This window comes from Marmota marmota, unplaced genomic scaffold, assembly GCF_001458135.2.
Source record: "Marmota marmota marmota unplaced genomic scaffold, marMar, whole genome shotgun sequence".
Taxonomy (NCBI): domain Eukaryota; kingdom Metazoa; phylum Chordata; class Mammalia; order Rodentia; family Sciuridae; genus Marmota; species Marmota marmota.
Window position 1 is genome coordinate 17,399,684 of NW_025999932.1, and position 25,112 is coordinate 17,424,795.

Below are 25,112 nucleotides of genomic sequence, written 5' to 3' on the forward strand. Positions count from 1 at the left end.
CTGTGCCTCACCCCCCCTACCAGGAGACCAACTGCTTATGTCACCGCTGGTATTGATGAAGTTCTCTCCTCCGCCGCTTTCTGCTGACATCAGATCTCTGCCATGTTGGTATCCTATGCGAATGGCAGCATTTCGTTCCCCTTGCCGGGCAACCAAAGCAACGGGTGAGTCCTGACCGGCCCTCAGCAGGACCCGGACCGAGAAGCCTAGTATCTCTTTTAAGTGGCAAGAAGAGCCAGCTTTTTATAAAAGGCTCTTTCTTAGAAAATATTTTCAAGGTGACATGTCAGTTAAATGAAAGGAGCATTAGATGAACAAGGGAGACATAAATTTTATTATGACTATAAAGCACATGAAAAATTTCCCATACACTAAGATATCCTCCCTTTTTTACTACCTTATTTTACCCCCTAGAACTCTTTCAAAATTGATTCTATTCCTCAGATCTCTCAAAATTAATTTTAAAGTTTCATCTAAGAGTAAATTTATAAGGTTATGTTTTGTTTGAGAGTTTCAATACTGTAAAATCATCTCAGAGTTTTACAAACCCTGAATAATTTTTAATTTGGGAAATTTTATCCTAATATTTTATGTGGCTGTGATTACTATTATCTGTTTTGGAATCATCTTCTTCATGTACCTTCAGGTACTCACACAATTCATCTGGATCCCACACTCCAAAGTGGAAATTCTGTTCTGAACCACCCCAAATCCATAAGTGCACAGTACTACCTTTTCAACCATCCCTCCCTGCTTCCACTCACCCATTCATTCTTCTTTTCAAAAAAGAATTTTAAAGTACTAGAATGTGTCTTAGAACTGGCAACACAACCTTTTAACTAGACATACACAAAACTGGCAATATTGTAGGTTAAAACAGGTGAGCTGACATTTAAAATTCCAGTAAATAAGACCTATGATAATGAGAAATGTAGGGATAGGATAGGAGTTAAATATCCTATAGTAATAGAAACTTTTGTTTCATGGAGAAAATCCTGTTTTAAAAATAATTAACATAATCAGAAAATCAATACTCAGTTTTACCATTTAAATAAGCTTTACTATGATTTTGCAATGCATTGGAAATTCAAAGCAAAAGAACTTCTACTCATAATTTTAAATATAAACACTGAAACTAGTCAACCATTCATTTAATGGAAAAATAAATATATTTTGTTAAAGTTTCCCAAATATTTTGAAATAAATGGTCCTTGAAATAAGTTAGTTTTACCTCGTTTCAAATTCAGCTCTCTACCAATTATCTATCTTCATTTTCCTAAAAAGACTCTGATGGGTGGAGAATTTATTTGTAACATTTCTCTTGATGCTATTTCCATCATAGTATCCTTTGCTGGTGGCTACAGAATGAGAGTAACGAGAAATTTATCATTAAGAATAATATTTAAAATGAATATTTTAAATTAGGAAAAATATCTTGAAGTTAGGGACCAAATAAAAAATGCTGACCAATATACACTTAAATAAAATAGTTTTAAAGACTTAGAGTCTACATCAAATTAATTTAATGTACTTTTGAATAAGGAGCTTTTGATGTTCACATTAAGAACCATTATGCTATTTCAAATTATCACATAAATTTGCTCTTTCATTTGATAACTGTTACTTGATATATCTTTACTAAATCTTATATATTTCTCTTAGGGGAAAATACTCCCAGACATCAGACTATAAATTTTATTTTTTCTCTTACCATCCTACAAAGTTTATGAAAAGAAAGGTTAATACTAAATAAAAGGTAAGAAATTCAAAGTTTATTCTATACATAAGGGTTTGTGGCATCCAACATTTAAAAGTGTCAGTGTTTTATTATAATAGCTTTTTGCTGTTTCTTCCTAATTTTTTATAAAATCATCTTTGAAGTAAAAGATAATAAGACAAAACAATAGATTTTCTCAGAAAAAGAAATGCATCATAGAGAAATGTGAATTTTTAAACTTCAAAGATATTTAATGAGGGTTTAGAGGTTGTATAATAGGCTCTTTTAAATAAGATGTTGGAGATATTTAAGGTGAGGGGGTCATTTGGATCTTCTACCAGTGGGGATTGGTGAAGGCATTCCTGCACACGCTGTCTGACAGGGTCACAGTGTAGGGGATGCTATGGCAAGGCCGAACTATCTGGAAACCGTAACCATTAGGAATGTTACGTGTTTTGTTTATGATACTCATGATATGGATAACAGGGCATACGTCAATACGTAGAAGTACGTATTGCCTGAGATTGCAGGAAAATTCCCAGAATGAGACAAATGATACAATGGAGACATGCCAAGAGGTGTGTTTCAATGTCTCTCAGGATACAAACAATAGTGTTATTCCTCAAGCCTAAGCAATGAGAAATATTTATCCCATGGTTAACAATTTATACTAGCCCCCGCCCCAACTCCATCCTAAAGCCACAACCTGTACAATAGCCTAGTTACAGAAAAACAATTGCTGTGCCAACAGTACAAGGACCTATAGCTTATGGTATCCCCTCAAAGACAAGAGGCTAATAAAAATACATTCCCCAACCAATAGACCCTCCTTTGCTTTACGCAGAAACTTATGATGAAAATGGAAAACACATAGTTAATATAAATGACAAATGAGTTGAGGTGTAAAGCCTGCCTTTTAGTTAAAGATTACAAAGATATAAGAATTGGTGTGCTTTGACCAAGGATCAAGGAAGTTCTTTAAAAAAACAGTTGAATAGGTTATATGAAAAAAGAAAATTACCTTGGAAATTAAAATAGAATAATGTAACATTAACATAGATATATTTTAGAGGCACTTCAGAGTAGTAAGCTTTTAAATAATAGACTTTCACTACTTTAAGTGTGTTTTACTAGGATTTTAGTTTAGAAGTAAGAAAGCTTACCAATAATTGTAAGTATGCTTTAAAGTTAAAGGTTAATGAAATAATTATAGGTAAGCTTTAACGTTAGAAGTGAATAATAGGTCAGGAGTCATGTAGTCTAGTTGCGTCGTCGCCTAGCACCTAGTGATTGAGGTGAAAACGTAAAAGCTTAATCATGATTGTCTAAGGTTACAGAAAAATATTTTGAACAATGTACTTAATATCTTAGGTAATCAATGTATGTCAGAAAAGATTGTAACTCTTGAAAATTATGTAAATCAAAAAAAAGTTTCAGGCTTTGAAGCTATCCATTAACTACCTGAAAAAACACCTGTAAAAAAGGTATAAAAATAAAGGTCCCTCCAGGGGCAATGAGATATCTTCTGGAGGTTTCTCGTAACTTGCAACCTGTCATCTGGACTCTTCTTCTTTTGCCGACACCACTCCTCCTTTGGGACCACCCTAGACCCTCATTCCCCCCCTCCGGGGCTGGACCTCAACAGGGGATAGTCACTTGTACCAAGTAGAAAGACTCCTGCTTCAATGAGAAGTCTCCCCTACTCAAACTAGCAGGTCCTCATCAGGACCAGGACTGCCAAGAAGAAAGGAGGGCCAACCTTGAGAAGCACATCAGCTGAACCTAAGCTGACCCTCACTAAGTGATAGCTACCCCAGTCCCTTTGCCATCACATACTTCAAGGTCATGGAATCACACAAGGTTTGGACCCCCTCACTGGATCTCATTAACAACATGACAATTCAATTTGCAGGCTTTTTGGTTTGAGACAAAAAAAAAAAAAAATTGTTCTCCCTCCTTCCCTTTCTGTCCTGATACTTCTTGGTCTTAAGTTGACAGTAAAAACTAAAGTTGAACTAAAATGAAAAAAATTAAATTGATCTAAGAGGTCAATTTAAAATAATAAATGACATTTTCTGAAAGGCATGGCGCTCTGGTATCCACATGATTCCCATGACAGCAGGCTGGGATCTGGAAGCTTTTGTGTCCAGAGGTGGTGCCCTGTGTAACCACAGCAGGTAGTCTGACATGTAACTTAGTTTTTAACTTACCTGAAGCTATTCTCTGAACCTTTTTCTGTATGTCAGAGTCTTTACAATCAGCATTGCTTTGTCCTAACTCCTGGTACAGAAAACAGTGCAGTATCTCTTCATACATTCTTACTTCTGCTTGGTTTTCTAGATTTGACTCTCAAGTGTATTTCTTTCAGCTTGAGTCATTTAAATTGTATTTACTCACTTCATTTGAGACAACCATGGAATGTGGATTTTTGTATGACTTGTAACTTGGGTCTCTTTCTTCCCAACATTAAGAACCATTTAAAAATTATTGTTACCAAAAAGAAAAATTTTTTCTCTCTCCACTTCAATACCCAGTAATGAACACTAAAATAATATAAATATTGATCATGAAATATAAATTGTTAAGGTCTACTGGATTATAATGAGTCATTAATACTGTTCAATTCTGCATCTATAATTTTGATAATCAATATCATAAGGTCTTAAATATAAGATGTTTTCATATAAAATGGGCCATAAAGTTAACTATGAGAAAAATTTTAAAACACCTATATTCATTACTTTCCCTATAAAATTCTGTTTGCAATTAGAAAAGAAAATTTCACTATTTAGGCGAGTGTCTGTGTCTGTGTCTGTGTGTGTGTGTGTGTGTGTTATTGTCTCATTTTGGTTGCTATCATAGTTTCCCATCTGAAATGACCCCCACAAGCTCATGTATTGAAGACTTGATCCCCAATGGGTGGGGCTTTAGGAAGTGACTGGGGTCATAGGACTTCAACCTCATCAGTGGATTAATCCATTTGATGGTTTGATTACCTGAATGGACTACTAGGAGGAGGTGGAAACTATAGGCAGATAGACATGGTTGGAGGAAGTAGGACACTGAGGGTTGCTCTCCTCCCCACTCCAGGACTATATCTTGCCCCTGACCCTTTCTCTCTTTCTTTTTTTGTTTCCATCTGCCATGGGCTGAGCAGCTTTCCTGCACTACACCCTGCCATTAAGATATTCTGTCTCACCTCAGGCACCAGAGCAATGGAGACAGCCAGCCATGAACTCAAGCTTCTGAGACTATAAACCAAAACAAGTCTTTCCTCCTTTAAGTTGGCTATATCAAGTATTTTGGTCATAGGGATGAAAAGCTGACTGACCAACATAGATAAGAGATGACTACAATATTCCTAACAAAACCTAAAGCAATTTTTCTGAAAAACACAGCCAAGATCACACAAGTGATTATTCTTTCTTATCGATGATTTTTCAGGATAGCTTCAGCCTTCATCTCTTGAACAAAGATCATTTTGATACCCAAGAGCTAAACAGCCTTCCCTGGAGAATAGCACCTATTCAGGGCCAATCTATTCTCCTTTTAAGTTAATCCATAGACTTATTCAGCACAAGTGCAAATCTGCAAGTCAGTACTTACAACACACCTTTCATTAGTCCCTTCACAGGTCTTTTGTTATGTTGTTCCTCTGGATTTTTCAAATGAATAACCTAACTTTGGCAAAGAGATGTGTCTCTGGTGGTCTTTATAGGATGGGTTTCAAAACTGTGGCTTTCATCAAGATCAACTATACCTAAGATCTTTTATAAGTAACAACCATTCTTTTGTAATATGCCCTTCTCTGAAATATAAAGTTTAAGAGATAAAATAGATTTTGTGAGCCTCTATGGCAAATGAGATCCAAGTCTTGTTCAAGGTCCCTGGACATTAGAAATAGAACTACAATTAGAGGTCATATTACTTTATACATTCTCCAGTGTACTTCTTTTATGAAACCTATCACTTTATTGTAAAAGGTCAACCATGGTCCTCTTTAAAAGTGCAATCAAACAAATCCTTGCTCTATATGAAGTATATAACTGAACTGAACACTACTCACTTTTTAAATTGCTTGTTCATAGATTTAGACAAATATTTAAAAATATCCTTTCAAATAAATTTCTTTTGTAGTCTTCTATTTTGCCCATCAATACACAAATAACTTCAAAACTTTTAAAATATGGCACAGAGTTTCTTATATATAATCTCCCAAGACTACTCTTACATTATTTTTGGTTGAAGTACTATTTTTTCCTGGCTCTGAATTTTGGCTCTGTAGCATGCTAGCTAAAGTTAATGTAATTCATGGCAAAGGATTCAATGTGTATGTGCCAACAATATTACCTATAGGTTTCTGTTAAGGTTTAATATGTTAATGGATGGATATACTCAGAAGGAGGCTGGGCACTATAATTGAATATCTTTGGATATCTATTATCTATTATTTTTATGGTGCCAGTGTGCTCTTAAGATTATTTAAAAACTCAATTTTCATATTTTATATTTAAGTTTTGTTAATAATAAACTCTTTGAGATAGGAAATTTTTACTACATGACTGTTCATTGAGCTTGAGCAAGTTTTGCTGAACCATCATAGAGGAACATTATGTCATGATGACAAGTTATCTTCAAGACATCAGAGATGCTGAACCTAATCAACCCAAATAAAGAAGAAAATAAGCAAACTACATTGTCATGATATAGGTATATACAAAATTTTAAATTAGCAGATGAGAAAGCAACCAAGTTCACTTGAAGAGGTGGAGAAATCATCAGGGGAAAACCATTTGATTTTCACTTACGTCCATCAATACTGTGGACTTGGATTACAGTGATAGGCCCTAAACTTCCTCTCTACATACTTTCTTAAAAAAAAAAATTCTTAACATTGCAATTTGAGAACTTTTGATAGGGAAAAATCTGAGCATCAGTGACTGGATTATGGGCACAGCAGGGTACTAGTAATTGGCTCATGAGGTGGCTCATGCCAATCTCCAGCCTATATTGTATGTAACATTCTGAAATTGGATGTAGTTCCCTAAGAAAGCACAGCTTTCTCTAATGATCAGGTTTCTGTTTCTGCTGCTTCTTTCTCTTTCTGTAGTGATTGCTCCCTGGTTATCCATGACTTTATTAATAATTATGCCTTCAGGTGTCAGAATGTTTCTCCTTGAGAAAGTCTTTCCATCATCCCCAAGACTGGGTGAATTATCCTTCCTACGTGCTCCCATAAAATCTGCTTTTTCCAAGTAAAATTCCTCACATTGCACCATAACTTCATGATTAGTCATGTTTATCCCCTAGAGTCAGAAATTTGCATGGTGACTAGGACAAAATAAGTACCAAGAAAGTATTTGTTCAATCAATGCATGAATGAGCAGACATTGTGGAGGTAAGGGGTTAACTGCCAAGCGAAGATAATTATGGGGTTAGGACTACAAAGAAGAAGCGATTAGTGACACAAATTTAATTTGGAGTTCAAAATTTGTATGAAATTAGTGCCGTGTTATTTCCTTCTGAGCTCTATAATGTAGTTTAGATTTCAGGACAAAAACAAAAAAGGATTATAGAGACTATACTTGTAAAGTGAGAGTAAGAGCTATTCATACTCATTCTGAAGTGTTATAATATAAAGTCCATATTGTTTGCATATTTATAACCAGGGAACTGGAATTAAATTTTATATATTGCTTAATAGGTAAACATAATTATTTATATTCTAAAAATTAGCATAAGAAATTAAAGTTATATGAAAATTAAAGGAAGTCAAACAAAATCAATCAAAAACTACACTTGAGCAATACTTATTGTATTAATGTATCTCCCTTAAAACTGAGACATTACACATTAATCTGGAAAATTACACTCTTAAGTTCAGTACTTTACACTTCGGTTTAACAATTAGCACTTAATAATTACTTCTTGATTATTAATTTTCACTCAAAATAGCACATTTAACTAATGTAAAAAATTCTAGTCAGGTCTCTACCAGGTGAAAATATGAAAGTTATTTATATAATTCATACAATTCATATTTGTTGAAGAAAACTATACTTACCAAATTTATTCTGTTTTAACTCAGCTTTGGTCTTTGCATATAAACATGTTTATATTCATTTTGGTTTCTGAATAATATTCTCTACTACAATAAATGTCAATATTTTTAATTTGTTAGAAAATTTGGTTTTTAATGTTAATTAAGACATTTCTTAGAGACATGTAGATTATGCTCATATCTATTCATGCAATTCAGAACACATTCATTAACTGTCTTGCATTTGGAGACATTGTGGTAAGCACTGTGAGGCAGTTGTTCTAAGCTTTACTGGAAATAATGGTTATTTATTATGCTTGTTGAATATGAGTCTCTAGGCTCTTCTATTGAAATGTGATTTTAGTATTTCTCGTAGAACTCTACAATCTGTATTTTAAACAAGCACAGAGATAAGTCTTATGTAAGTTATATATTCCATGATTAAAAAATGGGTTGTCATGGACAGAAAAATAAAAAGATGTTTCCTGACTTTCTTTAAAAAAAAAAATCTTACAGTGCATTATGATTATTGTAACTCATATGGAAAACTAAACTCTTGAGTGGACCATAGGAACCAATAAAGTTATCAGATTAGATAATTAGTCCATACTAAATATATTTCTGATAAATAAATAGGGTGTTTAAGAAATACTTGATTGTATTTTACAAAGTCAATGCACATATACAAAGTCCAGGCGAACTTGGTGTCAGCAACAATGAAGTAAAGAGACTTGAAATTTGTTTCCAAGACACGAAAACATTTCCTACAATGCCTTGGCTCTGTTTACTTTTTATTTATTTATTTATGAATTAATTAACATATTTCAATCTTCCCTAACTCTATATTATTGTCTCCATGGAAAACCCAACAGTCCCAAAAAGTCCTTCCTCAGAGAAGTAGTTTTCCATACTAGTCTCATTCTTGGAGCTTGATACAATATCAAATTAAATCAAAGATTCAGTGGTCCAGTGCTGCCTCTAGGGTACCTCTTACCAACAAGACAACTATTTTCTCTTACTCTCTGTTCAATATCCAAGCATGAATGAGTTATTTCACTGAATTTTCTAGGTGATCATTTTCCTCTGGAATTTGGGAGGAAATGGAAAATAGATATCAACCTGCAGCAGAATATATATCCACAGAAAACTGTAACAGTTTGAACTCCCTTAAAATTGACAGGAAGACTGGTTTTCAGATCATAAATATGTCTTGATTCTAAATTTAACTTGTATCAGATAAGTTCCAGTCAAGAAAACAGAAACAATTTTAAATACAGAAATTGATAAATAGACATGTAAAGGGGAGTTGAGGGATATGTATATTGGCAATTACAGGAAGCAGCCTTCATTCCTAGTATTGAAGAGGGAGAAGGGATAGGATAGCTAAATTCTAAGGACTCAGAAAAAGTATACACCTCAGGATGGACAATGGGAGTATAGCTTTTTCTGAATGATGTTCAAATATTTAGGAGGCACTATAGATTGGCAGAAGAGGCAAAGGTAGCTAGTACAGGTATCCTAAGCAGTAAAGCATATCTGCTAATATAAGACCTAAAAGTGTCTGGAGCAAGAGAAGATCCTCCATCATGGATGGAATACTAACAGGAACTGGAAACAGGAAGAAAGTAGTCTCTCTTTTATTTAATTTCCTTTTAGCATCTTTCATTGGTAGAATAAGTAACAGCAAGCTAGCTGGCAAAAGAATCTGGTAAATTTATCGGTCTCATGTAGTTTGGGAACTTGGCTGAAGAGTTTGGAGAATGTATTTTGCATAATTATAAACAATTAATAGAAGGGTAACCTTGGAGCTTACAACAAAATAGGCAAATGACCAGCATAAGAGCTATGGAGTTATGTTGATTTTTAAAGTACTATCTTAAGAAAGAAAGAACAAACGAATGCCACTATTCATTTTACTGAGAAAATTTAATTTGGTCAAATGCATCTCAATGTCACTGAAAGAATTAAAATTGAGTATCTACCCAGGTATTTTGGCACATGTATAATCCCAGCAATTGGGGAGGTTGAGGTAGGAGGACCACAAGCTTGAGGCCAGCCTCAGCAACTTAGCAAGGCTCTAAGCAACTTAGTGAGATCAAAAATAAAAATAAAATTAAAAATAAATGTAAGCACCCTCGGGTTCAATTCCCAGTTAAAAAAATTAGGTGTCTGAAGGAACAAATAACAAAAAGCTATTGTTCAACTGTTCATAAAATTTTGACACTGAACTATCCTCCTCTTTTTAGAGGTCTAATTCTCTGCCTAATAATATCCCATGGTGGGCTGAAGTCTCATATCTCAGAAAAGAACCAGACCATTAGTTTAAAAATGTCATTTCAAGAGGAGCAAAGAAATGGTCCAGAGAGAGCAAAGAGACTTGTAAGACAAGACATTATACAAACAGTTCCAGCCAGGAAGTTGAGGAACTATGCTAACAAAGTGGCAATAGGGATAAGGAAGAGAATATGAATACTTATATGCAGTAAGGGCAATGGGTCTAATTTCATGTGGAAAGGGAGGGAACCAGATGATAGTGGGATAACTTCACTTTCCAGCTTTGAAGGATGGAGACTAGTTATGTATCCACTTAAAAAGGCAAAATAAACTCTGCTTTGGGAGGAAAGATGGTAAATTTCATTTTAGACAATTGCACAGTCTAGAGCTGACTGTTGCTTAACTATCACTAGCACTTGTTATATAAATTGTACCTTAAGCATTGAATATATAGATTTTCCTTTGGATTCCTTTGAAGTTGTGTAAATCCATTATTTCCTATAGAACAAAGCCCAGCTACTAGCCAGGCAATTATATATATTCTTCTATGTTACTGAAATCTCTGGCTGCTTTCCTAGCCTCTTTTCTCATTATCTCCTCAAAAGATGTGTTTCAGAAAGAGCACACACATTGTGCACCTCTGAAAACACTGTGGTATCTAAAACTCATGTGCTTTTTGTAAATGCTATGCCTGGAATGAATTTTATCCTACTTTCCATTCGACTTTCTTTGATTCTGCATGCTCACTTAGCCCAAGCATAATTTCCAGGATGCTTTTCCTAGAAAAATGTTACCTTCTAACATTAATGCCCCCTCTATGCCTCATACTTTCCATTGGTTTTAACTTCACAGTTCAACATTTACTTGTTTCTCCTTCTGAATTTTGAGCACCTTATGATTATAAAGGCAACCCATTATATCCTTAAAAGACTTGCCAGAAGCAGGAGATAACTTGCCAATCTTATATACTGACAAAATATTATTAGCTAGGTTTATAATGAGATATTTCAAATCAACTTTGGAATAAGATATTAAAAGGGATAAAAAAGAAAATTTACAAAATAGACACAAAAAATGACCAATAAACAAAAGTGATGATCAACTTCACCAGTAATCAGTGAAATGCACTTCATTAAGTCAGTCTTAATGTAATCAGTCTTAACCTTGGGCCTGACTACAGAATCATTTTTTTCATTTCTTCCAGACCATAAGTCCCTGAAATTCTTTTTCTTAGAGAATGTACTTTAGAATACGTGTTACCATTTGACCCAGCTATCCCTCTCCTCGGACTATACCCAAAGGACTTAAAAACAGCATACTACAGGGACACAGCCACATCAATGTTTATAGCAGCACAATTCACAATAGCTAAACTGTGGAGCCAACCTAGATGCCCTTCAGTGGATGAATGGATTAAAAAAAAATGTGGCATATATACACAATGGAATTTTACTCAGCAATAAAAGAGAAATAAAATCATGGCATTTGCAGGTAAATGGATGGCACTGGAGAAGACAATGCTAAGTGAAGTTAGCTAATCCCCAAAAAACAAATGCCAAATGTTTTCTCTGATATAAGAAGGCTGACTCATAGTAGGGTAGGGAGGGGGAGCATAGGAGGAATAGATGAATTCTAGATAGGGCAAAAGGGTGGGAGGAAAAGGGAGGGGCAGGGCATTAACAAGGATAGTGAAATGTGATAGACATCATTATCCAAAGTACATGTAAGAAGACACGAATTGGGTGTCAACATACTTTACATAAAGATATGAAAAATTGTGCTGTATGTGTAATAAAAATTGTAAAGCATTCTGCTGTCATTTTTTTAATCCATAAATAAAAAATGAAAACATGTTACCAGAAATTCTTTTTCTGCCCCTTTGAATGGAAACCTTTTCCTAGCTTCTTTCCAGGTTTACAACCCAGGGTCATCTTTTTCAAGGACCTGGGATGCATTTCTATGAAACGCAATCATTAGGAAAGGCAGTACCCTGTCCCACAAGGTAGGAGGGTAGTAGTTAATACAAGCACCAGTTAGCTAACAGATGGCCTACCTAATCACATTGACCAGCCTTACCCCTATTGCCATCCCAATATTTTTCCACAAGCTCACCTCAAGTCCTAAAGCTTCTCTGCCTTTTGGCCAGTGAAGTTGAGTTAAATTTCTCTTCCCTATTGTAATACTCTTGAATGATGTCTTTCTTGCCTATTTAATTTTGTCTGGTGACATTTTTCTGTGACACACATAAAAACACTTGTTACTATGTAAACTCAAACTTTGGCAAATTAAAAAGTCTATAGATATGAAATCATGGCAAAAAAATCTAATAATTTATCTTCAGAGATAGTTCAAACATAAATTTTTACAATCACTTTGAAGATCAATTTTACAACCTGAAATAACACAAACTCATGCATAGAGAGGTTTGCTTGTGGCATTACTTGTACTCATTAAATTTGGAAACAACAGACAACAAATTGCTGCACATTCATACGTTAATTGTAATGAAGTCTATTTCATTGGCAGAGACATAATTGGGTATATATAAACTTAAAATCTCTGCGTTTTAATATCAAACACCTTATAAATATGTCAGGACCAAAGATGTAGAAAACATCAGTGTATCATCTATTACTGTCACATCATTTGTAACAATGATGGTGACAACATAGGTTGTGGACACCCCCAAATCCTTACATGAAATAGAAAGGATAATTTGATTGCAAAACTAACAACAAATGATGTCATTTTAAGCAAATGTTAGTGAAGAATTATTCTCATGATGCTGGAAACAGAAATGAGCAAGGACATACAATCTGCATACTTCTATCATGTGTATAAAGCATAAGTTGAAGAATTAAACACAATAAGTAAGGCTAAGAGGGCTAGATCTCTGAAGCCCAATAATCTCTTGAAACAAAAATTGGCAAGATTTTTATACAATTTTAGGGCAAGAGGAGTCCACAATTGAAGATAAACTTCTGGATTTATAATTAAGAACAATGGGACAAGGATAGCAAAGAGCTAGAAAGAGAAGATATGGATAAATGTAGGGATGAGAGACAGGTCATCTCAAAAATCGAATCATTACATTTTCTTTTAATATTCGTTGAAAATATCAGAACTTTAGAAAATCTATGAGTCAAATCTTAATAGTAGAATGAAACAGACATTATTATTGTATGTATGTATGTGACTGTATGACCAATGTGACTCTACAATATGTGTACTCAAAAAAAGGAGAAATTATATCCCATCTATGTATAATACATCAAAGTATATAAGTGCATTCTACTGTCACGTATAACTAATTAAAACAAATAATAAAAAATGGAAAATTTAAATTAACACAAAAATAACGAGCAGAAAACCATCAAGATAAAATACCACAAAAAGTAATCTTAAGGAATCAGCATATTCTGTGATAATTCCTACAAACAATGAAAAGTACACCAGAAAAGTATATTCGAAAAAATACAATTTCCAAGTGAGCTAAAAGTCAGTAAAGAATACAACAGCAAATAACAATATAAATCAGAATTAGAAAAACTCAGAAAAGAAGTTAGAGATCCCCCAAATTAAAAAAAAAAATAGAAACTCATTTAAAAATATATGGCAACCTAGAAGTAATGCCAAAGCAGAGAAACCTCACTTACAAATGCAAGGAAAGAAAATGAAAACCAACATCTTGTGCCACCAAAATTGACTTTCAAATATAAAGGGCATGCACCCTCTCACCTTGAAAGGACTTGTGCATCGTTTTTCCAAAAGACCTTCCTAAGGAAGGCACTAGAAGAATCCTGAGATAATAATGATACTTGCTTTTCCCAGGATGCCTTCTCCTTTCCATCATCAGTTCCTGAAATCAAATCATAAGTCCACCCTCTCATGTGCCACTTCCTCATAAATATTGCAGTCACAATCTGTTTGTCTGTTTCCAGATTGCCCTTTGTCTCTCTCCTTCACAAAGTATTTTATGACTTCCCCATTTGGATAGTCGCTCTCCTTTCCTTGAGTACACATAAAACTTTTGATTTATCTCCGCTGGCATTTAATGTGATATAGGGGATTGTGAAAGTTATTTCTTCAGTGTTCATCACAACCTGGAGGAGGTGATAAATGGGAAGCATTTCTGCTGAGAAACCAGAGGTACTGATTCAAAATGGAAGCAAGGGTAACCTGAGGACTTCCTATCCCAAGGAAAGATGAAAATAGCTCTCTTTCAGTGTTAGGAAGTAAATGTACGGCTCAAAAATAAAACTGAGGTGGACTTCAAAATTCATATAGGACAAGCCACCATTATTGGCTCAGTTGTACTGTTTCCTAATGTTCTCATTCATATGATGCTCTTTTGCAATAATAATGTAAAATTATAGCTAGAATCTTTAAAAGTTTTTTTTTTACTAGAGACATATTTTGGAGATATAAATAGAGAAGAACTGTAGTAAATAAAGATATAAATTTTTGCTCCTTATAATGCATTACTTGGACTACAAGCAACAGCATCATCTGATCATAAGAAATGTCCTAACTCCGTCCTGCTTTACTTTGTAATGGGACACCCAAATAACTTGTATATATAAGAAGTTTTGAGAAGCTCTGGGACCAGAGATATATGAAAATCACTATATGAAAATCTATATGAAAATCACTCTTTCTACATAGAGATAAAGAAGTCGTTAAAGAGCTGAAGGTATACTAAAACTTTCCTAGATGGTATACTTTTATTAATTAATCCTAAGAGAGAATATTACAATTTCAATATCTGTACTATTTATTTTCAATGGAATGATATATGGGTTTGTTTATGATTTTTGTTGACAGCTATCATGACAGTCAAATCATGATAAAATGTATCTGATATTTTCTTGGGATTTTAATTTTTTATTTCTTTTGTTGGTCATATCAACATAGCACTATGCTGTTCAAAAAAGATTATAACATTATTTTATGTCTTCTGGTGTGATACAGATTTAGTTATGAGACACTGCAGAATTGCTAGTTGATCTGGGACGCAAGGTAGGAGGCTTCTTTAAATTTTAATTAATAAGTTTTCCCTTTTCACCTCAGTGATTCAACATCAGTATAAGTCAATGCAATGAAAATCATCACTAAGGCATTCAAGGACAAATGCCTTTATTTCAATTCTATTTCTTAAATCTGTGAATGCAATATATAACTTTTCAATAGAATTAAAGATGATTTTTACGTGATTCATTAGATACCCATATTCCATTACACACAATCATGTTTAAAAAAATAGCAAACAGCTAAGACAAGTGTCAATTATTTATAAATCAAAATGGAAATGTATAATCAGAATATTATATTCATAGTGATCACATGTTAATTAAAATGCAATTTATCTTAGATATACATTTCATTTTTCTCTGGTATAATTTTCATCAGTATCGTAGAAGTTTCCCTAGTTAGTAAAAATCAAAGTATTTACAATTTTGAACATTGAACAAGATCAAGATCAAGAAGTATGTCTTTGTGAATATTTCTGTGGTTTTTATCATTCAGAGTTCTATCTGATCCTTCAGTATGAGACACTTGTAAAATGTAGACCAATGTGCACAGCCATTATTCAAGATTATTTTCAATATGCCACAACAATTTTAATCTAAATAACCCTATAAATATGATTTATGTTTGTATGAATGGATAAAGTAAACACATAATAAGCTCAATGTATACAAATGTATAGTTTAGTATTTCTGGAAAGAAAAATAAAGTCATATTTTTTAGCTCTCCCAAACCTACATGCCTAGCTGAGATTTTGAGGAAAAGGTGATTTTTGGTAAAATAAGTGTAAGAAACCTGAGATTTTTTCACTCACTCTATAATCCTGCATTACAAATAAATCAGCATCCTTTATTCTTTAATAGTTAACAAAGGGTTATTTTTACTTTACTGTGCACATGGAAAAGATATTGAATACAATATTTCCTACCAAGGTCATTCTTAGTACCAGGATATAGACTCATTTGCTAAAGGCTAATATGAGGTTGCTAAGTGAGAATGCAGAGCACAATATAAATAATAGCCCAACTTATTTTACATTATAGAATATCTACCAAGAATTATTTCAAGATTTAGCAATTTAATATTCCAATGTATTATCCTACTATTTCTAAATCAATCTTATTTAAGTTGAATACTTTGGCTCAGTAATTCTACTTCCTGAAATGTCACCTTGGTAAATGCTTATGAACTGGATAGTACTATGAATGGCAGGGAATCTTATTATTATTGTTATTATGACTGAGTAAGAAGTCTGTGGAACAAGGGACAATTGTAAAGCAAGCTAATAAAAAGCCTGAGAACTGAATTCTAGGTTGTTCAAATATTTAGTGTTTGGGATGATGAGGAATAGGAGGAAAACCTCAGCATAGGACATAAGAAGAGAGCATGAAGATCCACAGTCCTTCTAAAGAAAGATCTTGGATGGATAGGTAGGAGACCACTGCACAGGGCCAAGGGGTCAGAATGCTGCTCTGGTACTCTGAATGCCCTTGTCTATGTGAACTCATATTATGACTGCCCTGCAGGGACTCTGATGCCACCACAAGGGAAAACATCAATGGCACACACTGAGCAAACTTTGATGTCATTTATAGGACTTTCAGTGGAAGTAAAACTTTAAAAAAAAACTGCTAAATTACACCACATACAATATCATATAAAAATAATGATGAAGGGGCTGGGGCTGTGGTTCAGCGGTAGAGCGCTCACCTCGCACGTGCAAGGCCCTGGGTTCGATCCTCAGCACCACATACAAATAATAAATAAACAATAAAGTTTAAAAAAAATTGTAAAAAAATAATGATGAATATACAGATAGAAATTAGTTATGTAAAATAATTTGAAGACTTAAAATAAGCTTTTTTAGCATCTGGCATCTGAATGAATTTATGACCTCATTTCACCTGAGATTATTTCTATGAACCACCTTATTAAAATAAATTTGCAAAAAAATATTACTCATGGGTGATATATGGTTTTACAGCAAAGGTATTACAATTTAAATCATAATATCACATAAGAATTGTTGGAAATGCTACCACAGATGTTCAAAATCATATGTGGTATATTTTAACTATATTCGATCTTTAGTAGCACTCTGGTTTGATTTTTTCCACATTTGAAGTTATCGGAATTTAGAGGCATTAGAATAGTAGTTACACTGTTAAAGAGGTATTGATTTTAATGATATTTGGTTTGTTCTGCATTCCTAAAAGAAGAGAACTTATTTTTTCCATTGGTGTTTACAACCTACATGAAGTAGCTACAGTGGCAGATATCAGGTATGTTGGCCAGGGAGCAAAGTGAAGGTTCAGAGTCATGCCAATCCTGAAATTTCAGGGTATTAATTAAAGATCCATATCTATGTAAAGAGCAAATTAAATATTATAAAACATAGAAAACATTTCCTAAATACTGAGATTTTAAGCCACTTTACTGAAATAGGAAAATATTTTTACATTTCCTAACAATGAAAACTACATAGTATAGGTGGCTTATTTCTATAAGAAACATATTAATTCATACTTTATAATAGCCTACAGGTAGGATTACAAGTGCAGATAGTTTTTATATTTTCAAAAAAATGTTAAATAATTAACGAAAATAAAATGACACCTAAAAGTTGCATAAATATTTTAGTGGTAAAACTTTGCCAAAATAAAGACTACACTGAGTTTATAGACCCCTGTGTTGCATGAAAAAAAACATGAACAGAAACATAAAAATCAGTTCAAGAGTAATTAGGAAAATATTTATCAACTTGTATATTAGCATAAATGGAGCAGAGTCATTGAATTTATAGGACACAATAGTAGTATTATTCCTTTAAAAACTGGGCTTGGGCTGTGGCTCAGAGTTACGGTGTTCACCTAGCCTGCATGAGTCACTGGGTTCAATCCTTAGCACCACATAAAATAAAATAAAGATATTGTGTCCACCTATAACTAAAAAAATAAATATATTTTTATATATATATATATATATATATATATATATATATATATATATATAACTATATGTACATGCATATCTATTTGTGTTTATATATATATGTGTATATATATATATATATTTATATAAAATCAGACTTAATTCCTAATCAGATATATAAAGTCTGACAATGAAATTATAGTGCATGTAAATATTCTAGATATGATGAAAATAAAAGATCATGGAATTGAATATAACCCTGATAGGTAAGTCATAATTTCATATCAGAATTTTGTTTCTTTTAATTCCTAATCAGATGTTATTCCTAATAAGACTTTTTGAGGTAAAAAATGAACTTATATTTATATTACATTTTATAAAAAATAAACATAAGTATAAGGAAGAAATAATGGCACATTCTAACTTCTTAAACCATGTAACACTTGGTAAACTTTATGGAGTACAATGTCTGTAAGATATTAAGAACATCTGAAATGACATCTTTACTTGCTTTACCAATGTATCCTACCAGCCCAAACAGGAAAAATATTACAGTCTTTTATAAAAATAGAAATGGGACCTACATTTTGGTAGCTTTCTTATCCTTCTTTATTTCAGCATGCTATCTACAGTGGTTTCCTAGCCACTTATTAAAAATTGAAAAGCAACAGTTATAAGCTCTTAGAAACATAATGGGTAACCCACTTAGAGCAAGCAGATGTGGATTTTGAAAGGATGTTTGCCTGGAGTTGCTGAAAATCATCTGTATCTTAATCTCCCCAATTCTGATGGGTAGTTGCTTTATCATACCTGTCCATTTCAACAGTAATTGAAACTAGGATTTTGGAAGTTAAAAAAAAAATTCTTGCCATCTTGACAAGTATAGTTTCTTGAGAAAACGTTAGCTGAATATCCTTCACTCTTTTTCTCTTATGAAACAAACCAAAAAAAGTTATTTATAACAAGTCCTTGAGCTTATAAGTAACTTCAGAAAGTGAAAAACCCCATACAGATACAAACTCCGCACAAGCGTGCATACACACACACACACACACACACACACACATTATAGATGAAATTTTAACCTGTACTCTTTTTCTTGTAATAATTTTGATGTCATAAAGTCCTGCTAGCATTTAAATAACAATAAGATTATAATGTATGTAAATATTCTAGAAATATGAGAATAAAATATTATTGAATTAAATATAACCCTAATAGATAAGTGTCAAAATTCCTAAATACAGTGGAGAACATATTAACTTTAAGCAAAAATGATTTTTTCCTAGAGCAAATCTTATATTTTCCTTGCTTTTTTTTCTTAAAAAATATGAAAGGACTGTGACTAATTGTGTTAACACCAATTACAAGAAGACATATCCTTATCTCTACATATAAATATAGATACTTGATTTGCAGTAAGCACTTCATGGTCTTTTGTTCAAATCTTGCTCAAGTACACTAACTCCTATTTATTTACCTTGTATGGTAAATAAAACTATTATGTCAAATAAAATACCTTTACATTAATTGTATTTTAATTTTACATCTCTATTTGGTTTCCATTTCTTTAACCAATATATTTGGCTTATAAAACTACATTGTAGAAGAATGAAGAATGGATGCATGAAGCATTTGTAGTGTTCTTAATTCCCTACAATAGAACTGAAAAGTGAACCAAGTTTTCTTTCACCATAGAACATGTCTAAACAGGTGCAAAGCACCTCTGTGTGATTTGGAGGGTTCCGTGCCAACCTCCAAGTGGGGCAGTATGTGCCCATCAGATGGCTTTAGCTTCATATTTAGTAGAATCAGAGTTAAATGAATGGTTGAAAGCCAGCTGCTCTGGGTACCTTGACATTTATTTCTCAGGTGGTCACTCTGGTTGTCTTGTTCATAAGAGCTTTTGTAGGCACATAACAATGGAAGGCATAGAGCCTATATTCTTCTTCTTTTATGTGAAGATCAGAAAGAGAAATCCATTTGGTTGTTTTTCTTTTCCTTTCTTATTTTCCTTTTTGTTACTCAAGAGTTATATTTTTCTGTGGTAGTAACCTGTCTAGCGATACCAGAAATGGCTTTAAATTCATGCAATTAAACAAAGTGATCTCACTTGGTGAGATTTTTGGAAAAGTGCAAAAGAGTTAAATCCAAGTTGTTTTTAAATAGAACTAACCATATGTTTACCAATTTATTTGTATTTTGTTTATAATGAAAACCTAATAGTGAAAAAAACCTGTACATACGAGCATAATAACACTCTAAAAATGCACAATTTGATTATTGTACAGCACTTACCAATGCTGGTTTCACATTACTTATCAATATGCATTTAATATCCATTATGGTCTAAGAACTATTCCACTTTAAAATTTTTAATTCTCAGAACTAATAATCACTCATTGTTTTTTATGGATAAATATAATTTCCATTTGAAGCCATTAGTTAAAAACACACAAAATCCCCAAGAATACATGTCCTAAATAACTACAAATAAAGCTCATTTTCATTTATAATTATTGTTGTCTGCTTCTGAATTACTTGCCATTATTATTATTATGTATATATTATATATATACATATTATATATATTTTTATGATCATCATAATGAATGTTCTTAATTATATTTCAGAACCAATTCTTTAAAATCAGTACTGTAATCATCCACTTACAGTTGGTGATTTTCAGTGTTCTCTTCACTTCTCCACTCCCCGATCCTCCGCAACCATCCTCATCATCACAGTCTCCACTGACTTGCTCCACCATGCCACCACCACTGCCCAGCTGAATAAGCTCCCACTTGTTGGGTTTGGGTGACCTACCCTGTAACAACTAAATGCAGACACCAAAAATATTTATTATTAGCAAATTCAAATCTTCTAAGAACACAATTCTTAAACTTAGGTAGAAATAACAACCATTCTTATAGGGATCCACCATTTTGGTATAGATACCTTACTAAGTCAAATCTTCAAAATATTAAAACAACTGAATTCATAATAATGGGCAAAAACTTACATTCATAAAGAGCTATACTCTGCCTACTAACTTTGTGATAAGTCTTTGGATAATGCTTTAGGAAACAAATAAAACAAGTTTTTTTTTTTTTTTTTTTTTTGCTTATGGGTAGTTTGGCAGAGGATCTTTTGCTGTTGAAAAAATAATGCTTAAGCATGGTAAAGCAAACTGCAAAACGACACAACCACCCTTGTAGTGTGATTGCTGGTAATAGTGTACAGTTTTGTACTATCCAAAATTTCTCAAATGTTAGAATATTATCTTTCTAGAAAATAATTTCATCTAAAGAATTCGAAATTTTGAACACAAGCATTAATATCTCTATTTAAACTTTCTCACATAAAAAATAAGGCCCAATGTCTATGGCCCAGAAATGAATTTGGGTCAAAAGATTCAGGTAGTGTTTTCAATTTCTACAAGGTATTTAAGAATTTTAGTTAACTTCTCAGTTCTTAAGGATTTCATTTACCTTTATAAGTAAAATAGATAGAATAGCCATTCTCCTCTGCAGCATAGGAGTGCTGGTAATATTTTTAAATAATATTGGAAGTGTCTGAACTCCTTTTCACAAAGGTGATGTTATAAATAATAGAATATTTCACTTAAAGCTAAAACTGAGTAAAATAATCCAATATGTGACATTTTCTACTCTAAGGTAGTTTTGGGGAACACATAAACCAGTATATGTCCAAGAGGGAAGTGCTATATTATGAATGATATATACCTCTGCTGCCCACTTAATGGACATTTAGATTCTCACGATACTTCATGAAAGATTTAGGATGTGACTTCTGTGATTTTCCAAAAAAACAGTATCAATTTGTAAATACTAATTACACAACCCACATTAAATATTTCATGTTGAAGAATAGTGAAATAGCTTCAGCATATCTAAAATGAATATGTTTAACATTTAAAGAATACTTATATTTATCAACTGGACTTTGACAATCATAAACTTCAAAATTAAAAAAGTCATGAATTCTAAATTATTACAGTTTTTAAGATTTAGTTTTTCTAAAGGTATGCAAAACAATTGGTTTAAATTCTTACTTTTTCCAAAACTTTTAAAAAATTATGTAAGATGTGTTAAATTTAAAAGAAGATTTCTTTCAACATCAAATGAATTTAGTAAATTACATCTAAGAAACCTTCTTTACTATGTTTAATGTGCTGATGTATATGTATTCTATTTCCTAGAAAAGAAGGGCAGGTCCATGGCAATGGGGAAACATAAATATGCAACAAACCATATAAAAATTAAAATCTGAAAAAGAAGTGTAAGTACAAATGGTTTTATTTTACACCATTTATCATGCCATTCATCATGCATTTAGTATATTCACAAAGGGATTGGACTCTGAGGTCCAACCTACTTACATATGAATCCTGATTCTGACATACGCTAACCAAGACACATTGGATTGGGATAACTTAATTAAAAATTCAATTTACTTATATCTAAAGTAAGGACATGAATTTATGTATGCCACATTCATAGTGTGAGAAAAACTTATGTAAAGCACTTTGCAAATACTTAGTGTGTCAGCACATTAAAAATAATTCATGTTGGTTATTATTATCTACTTTATCATATAGTCTATTACAATATTATTTGAACACCCAGAACACATTACTTGAAAGAATTATTTGATAAAGAATCCAATTACACAACTCACATTATATTTTTTAAAGTATTATCTGACAAGTATAACAAAAGCCAACTTCTCTGGTAGGGTCCTGCTCCCTTTCTGACCCTGACATCTTTTTCTAACATTTTCCATATCAACCATATTTCCCTAAGATTTCTGCTAGTATTTTTACTGGGATCTTTACCAGAATCCTGATGAAATCTCCTTAACAATATAAACAATGTATAAATCACAAGGCCACAACCCAACGAATTTAAAATAAAAAATTCAAACTGAAAAATTGTCCATATAAAACAAAAGTTACTATATTAGGAAATAAGATTCATTTGAAAATGTTTGAATATATTCATTGTCAGAGAATTATTCACTTATTTGTAGTGACTGATACAAAATAATGGGGAACTTTTTAAAAAAGCATTTATTATGTTATCTATATTTCTCTAGAGTGAAATTGTAGGAAATACTTAAGGACCTCAAACTTTTAAGATTTAGGACTGTATACAACTATATTTCAACTCAAACTATCTGTGCTGAGCACAATTGTAAAACTGACCCCAAGACTTCCTACTCTAATCCTTGGGACTGAACATATGATGTCACTTTCATGCCTACTACCTTACATATCCAAAGAAATGTTTCAAATGTTATTAATGTCAGTAATCAGTTGGTCTTGTACCATAAATAAGATTTCTCAGGGATGGATTCATATAATCACATGAGTTCTTTAAAAGGTGAAGATTTCTCTGGCTATCACCAGAGTCAAAAAACATTTGAAGTATGGAAGGTCAGGGACATTGAATGCAAGGAAACTATTTGTTGGTATATGTTAGGATGCTGTGGGAGCCTATTAAGGTTCCTGTGGCAAGGAATTGGACTTCTAGTGTCCTTTAGCAGCTGAAAGTGGAGTGATCTGCCATGCCAACAGCAAGGAAATGAGGCCCTCAGCCCTATAACTGTGTTCTCTCTACTGCCTACTTAATCCTAGAAGTGGATTTCTTTTCAGAACCTCCAAATTGTGGCTGAAAACTTGAGTTTGGCCTTGTCAAGTTCTGAGCAATGAGCCAACTCAGACTTCTGATCAATAAAGCTATGCACTAAAAAATGGAAGTTGTCTTGAGCTTCTAAATATGTGGTCATTTGCTATGTAGCAAGAATAAAATAATATACTCTCCAATCCCTGATTGGGACACACTTACTTCTTGGAAATTTTGTCTGATATCTTCTGATTCTTTACCACATTCTTCAGAACAAGAGGTGAAAATTTTCATAAGACACCACCTTATCAAGAAGATGTACCCTTGGAATCATGCTATCAGGTTTCACCTTTGCATCAGTTTTCATTTTCTCTGCCTTTTCATAATCCTTCTCACTGATTTTCGTGTCTCTGAGTAAGGGGTATAATTGCTGTTTCCTGTAATCAACTGATCCAAATATATCCAGGTTCCCATTTGATCCATGACTCTAGGTCTCCAATAAGACCCTCTCCCTCTGATAGGGTCAACATTTACCCCTTCTCATTCATTTTCTCACTTCTCAGTTACTACCTGTCAGCAAATGTTCATCTTCATTCTCAAAATTTTTAAAGTTTACAAAAATATTAGTGAATTTCCAGTCAAAAAAACCAAGGGGCTTTTCACAATAAGAACTTTGCTCATATTCATATTCTTTCTCTCTCTCTCTCTTTCCCTCTCTCTCTCTCTCTCTCTCTCTCTCTCTTTCTTTCTCTGTCTCTCTCTCTCTCTCTCTCTCTCTCTCTCTCTGTCTCTCGGACTATACTATCCAAATTTCTTCTTTTGTTCACCTTTCTCCCCCATTACTTCAAAATAAATAAATAAGTAAATAAATAAATAAATAAGAGTTTTTAATAAATGTGTTTCAGCTCTTTCAGGGAGCTCATCCTAACAGATTAACAGATTGTGCCTCCACCTGTATATACATTACACTCTGGTTTTAACTCACATTCCATGTACTGCTTACTTCACCTCTAAGCTGTGATTAGAAGTAAAGATGAACTCTCCTACTTTCTATCTTCCAGCAACATTATTAATCTCCACCATTCACTTGGCATTTCAAACATATCTTCTGATTATCCCATACTGCTGGGGTCATTAGTCTCTCTTACCCAACACCACCATATATTTTTATCATCCCCAAATCAATACTTTTACCATATCATTTCTGATTCTTAATGCTCTTTGAGACACTCTACTGTCAAAAAGCACTTATAACATGTACCTAGAAGAGGGAATAAATGGGTAAAGAAAACAGTGGTAAAATTTTGGGGAAATGCACATGATTTCCCCTTTTTGGTTCTGAAAGCTCATGAGAAATATCACAGGAAGCAAACTTGTCTAATTAGGATTTACCTCACATTTTCCAAATTTACATAAGCAAATTTCCCATCTCCCCTCACTTAGCACATGCTGATATACTTTAGAAATGAGTCCAAGA

At 33.0% G+C, this 25,112-nt stretch overlaps 1 protein-coding gene across 1 annotated transcript in view; it reads right to left on the reverse strand.

Annotated features, from left to right (window-relative positions):
* Gpc5 (glypican 5) overlaps window positions 1-25,112 on the reverse strand; it is a 1,301,425-nt gene that overhangs the window by 669,466 nt on the left and 606,847 nt on the right. Inside the window, exon 7 of the mRNA XM_015484160.2 lies at window positions 20,664-20,823. Within this exon, the coding sequence (XP_015339646.1) occupies window positions 20,664-20,823 (160 nt within the window). The remainder of the gene's footprint in view (window positions 1-20,663; window positions 20,824-25,112) is intronic.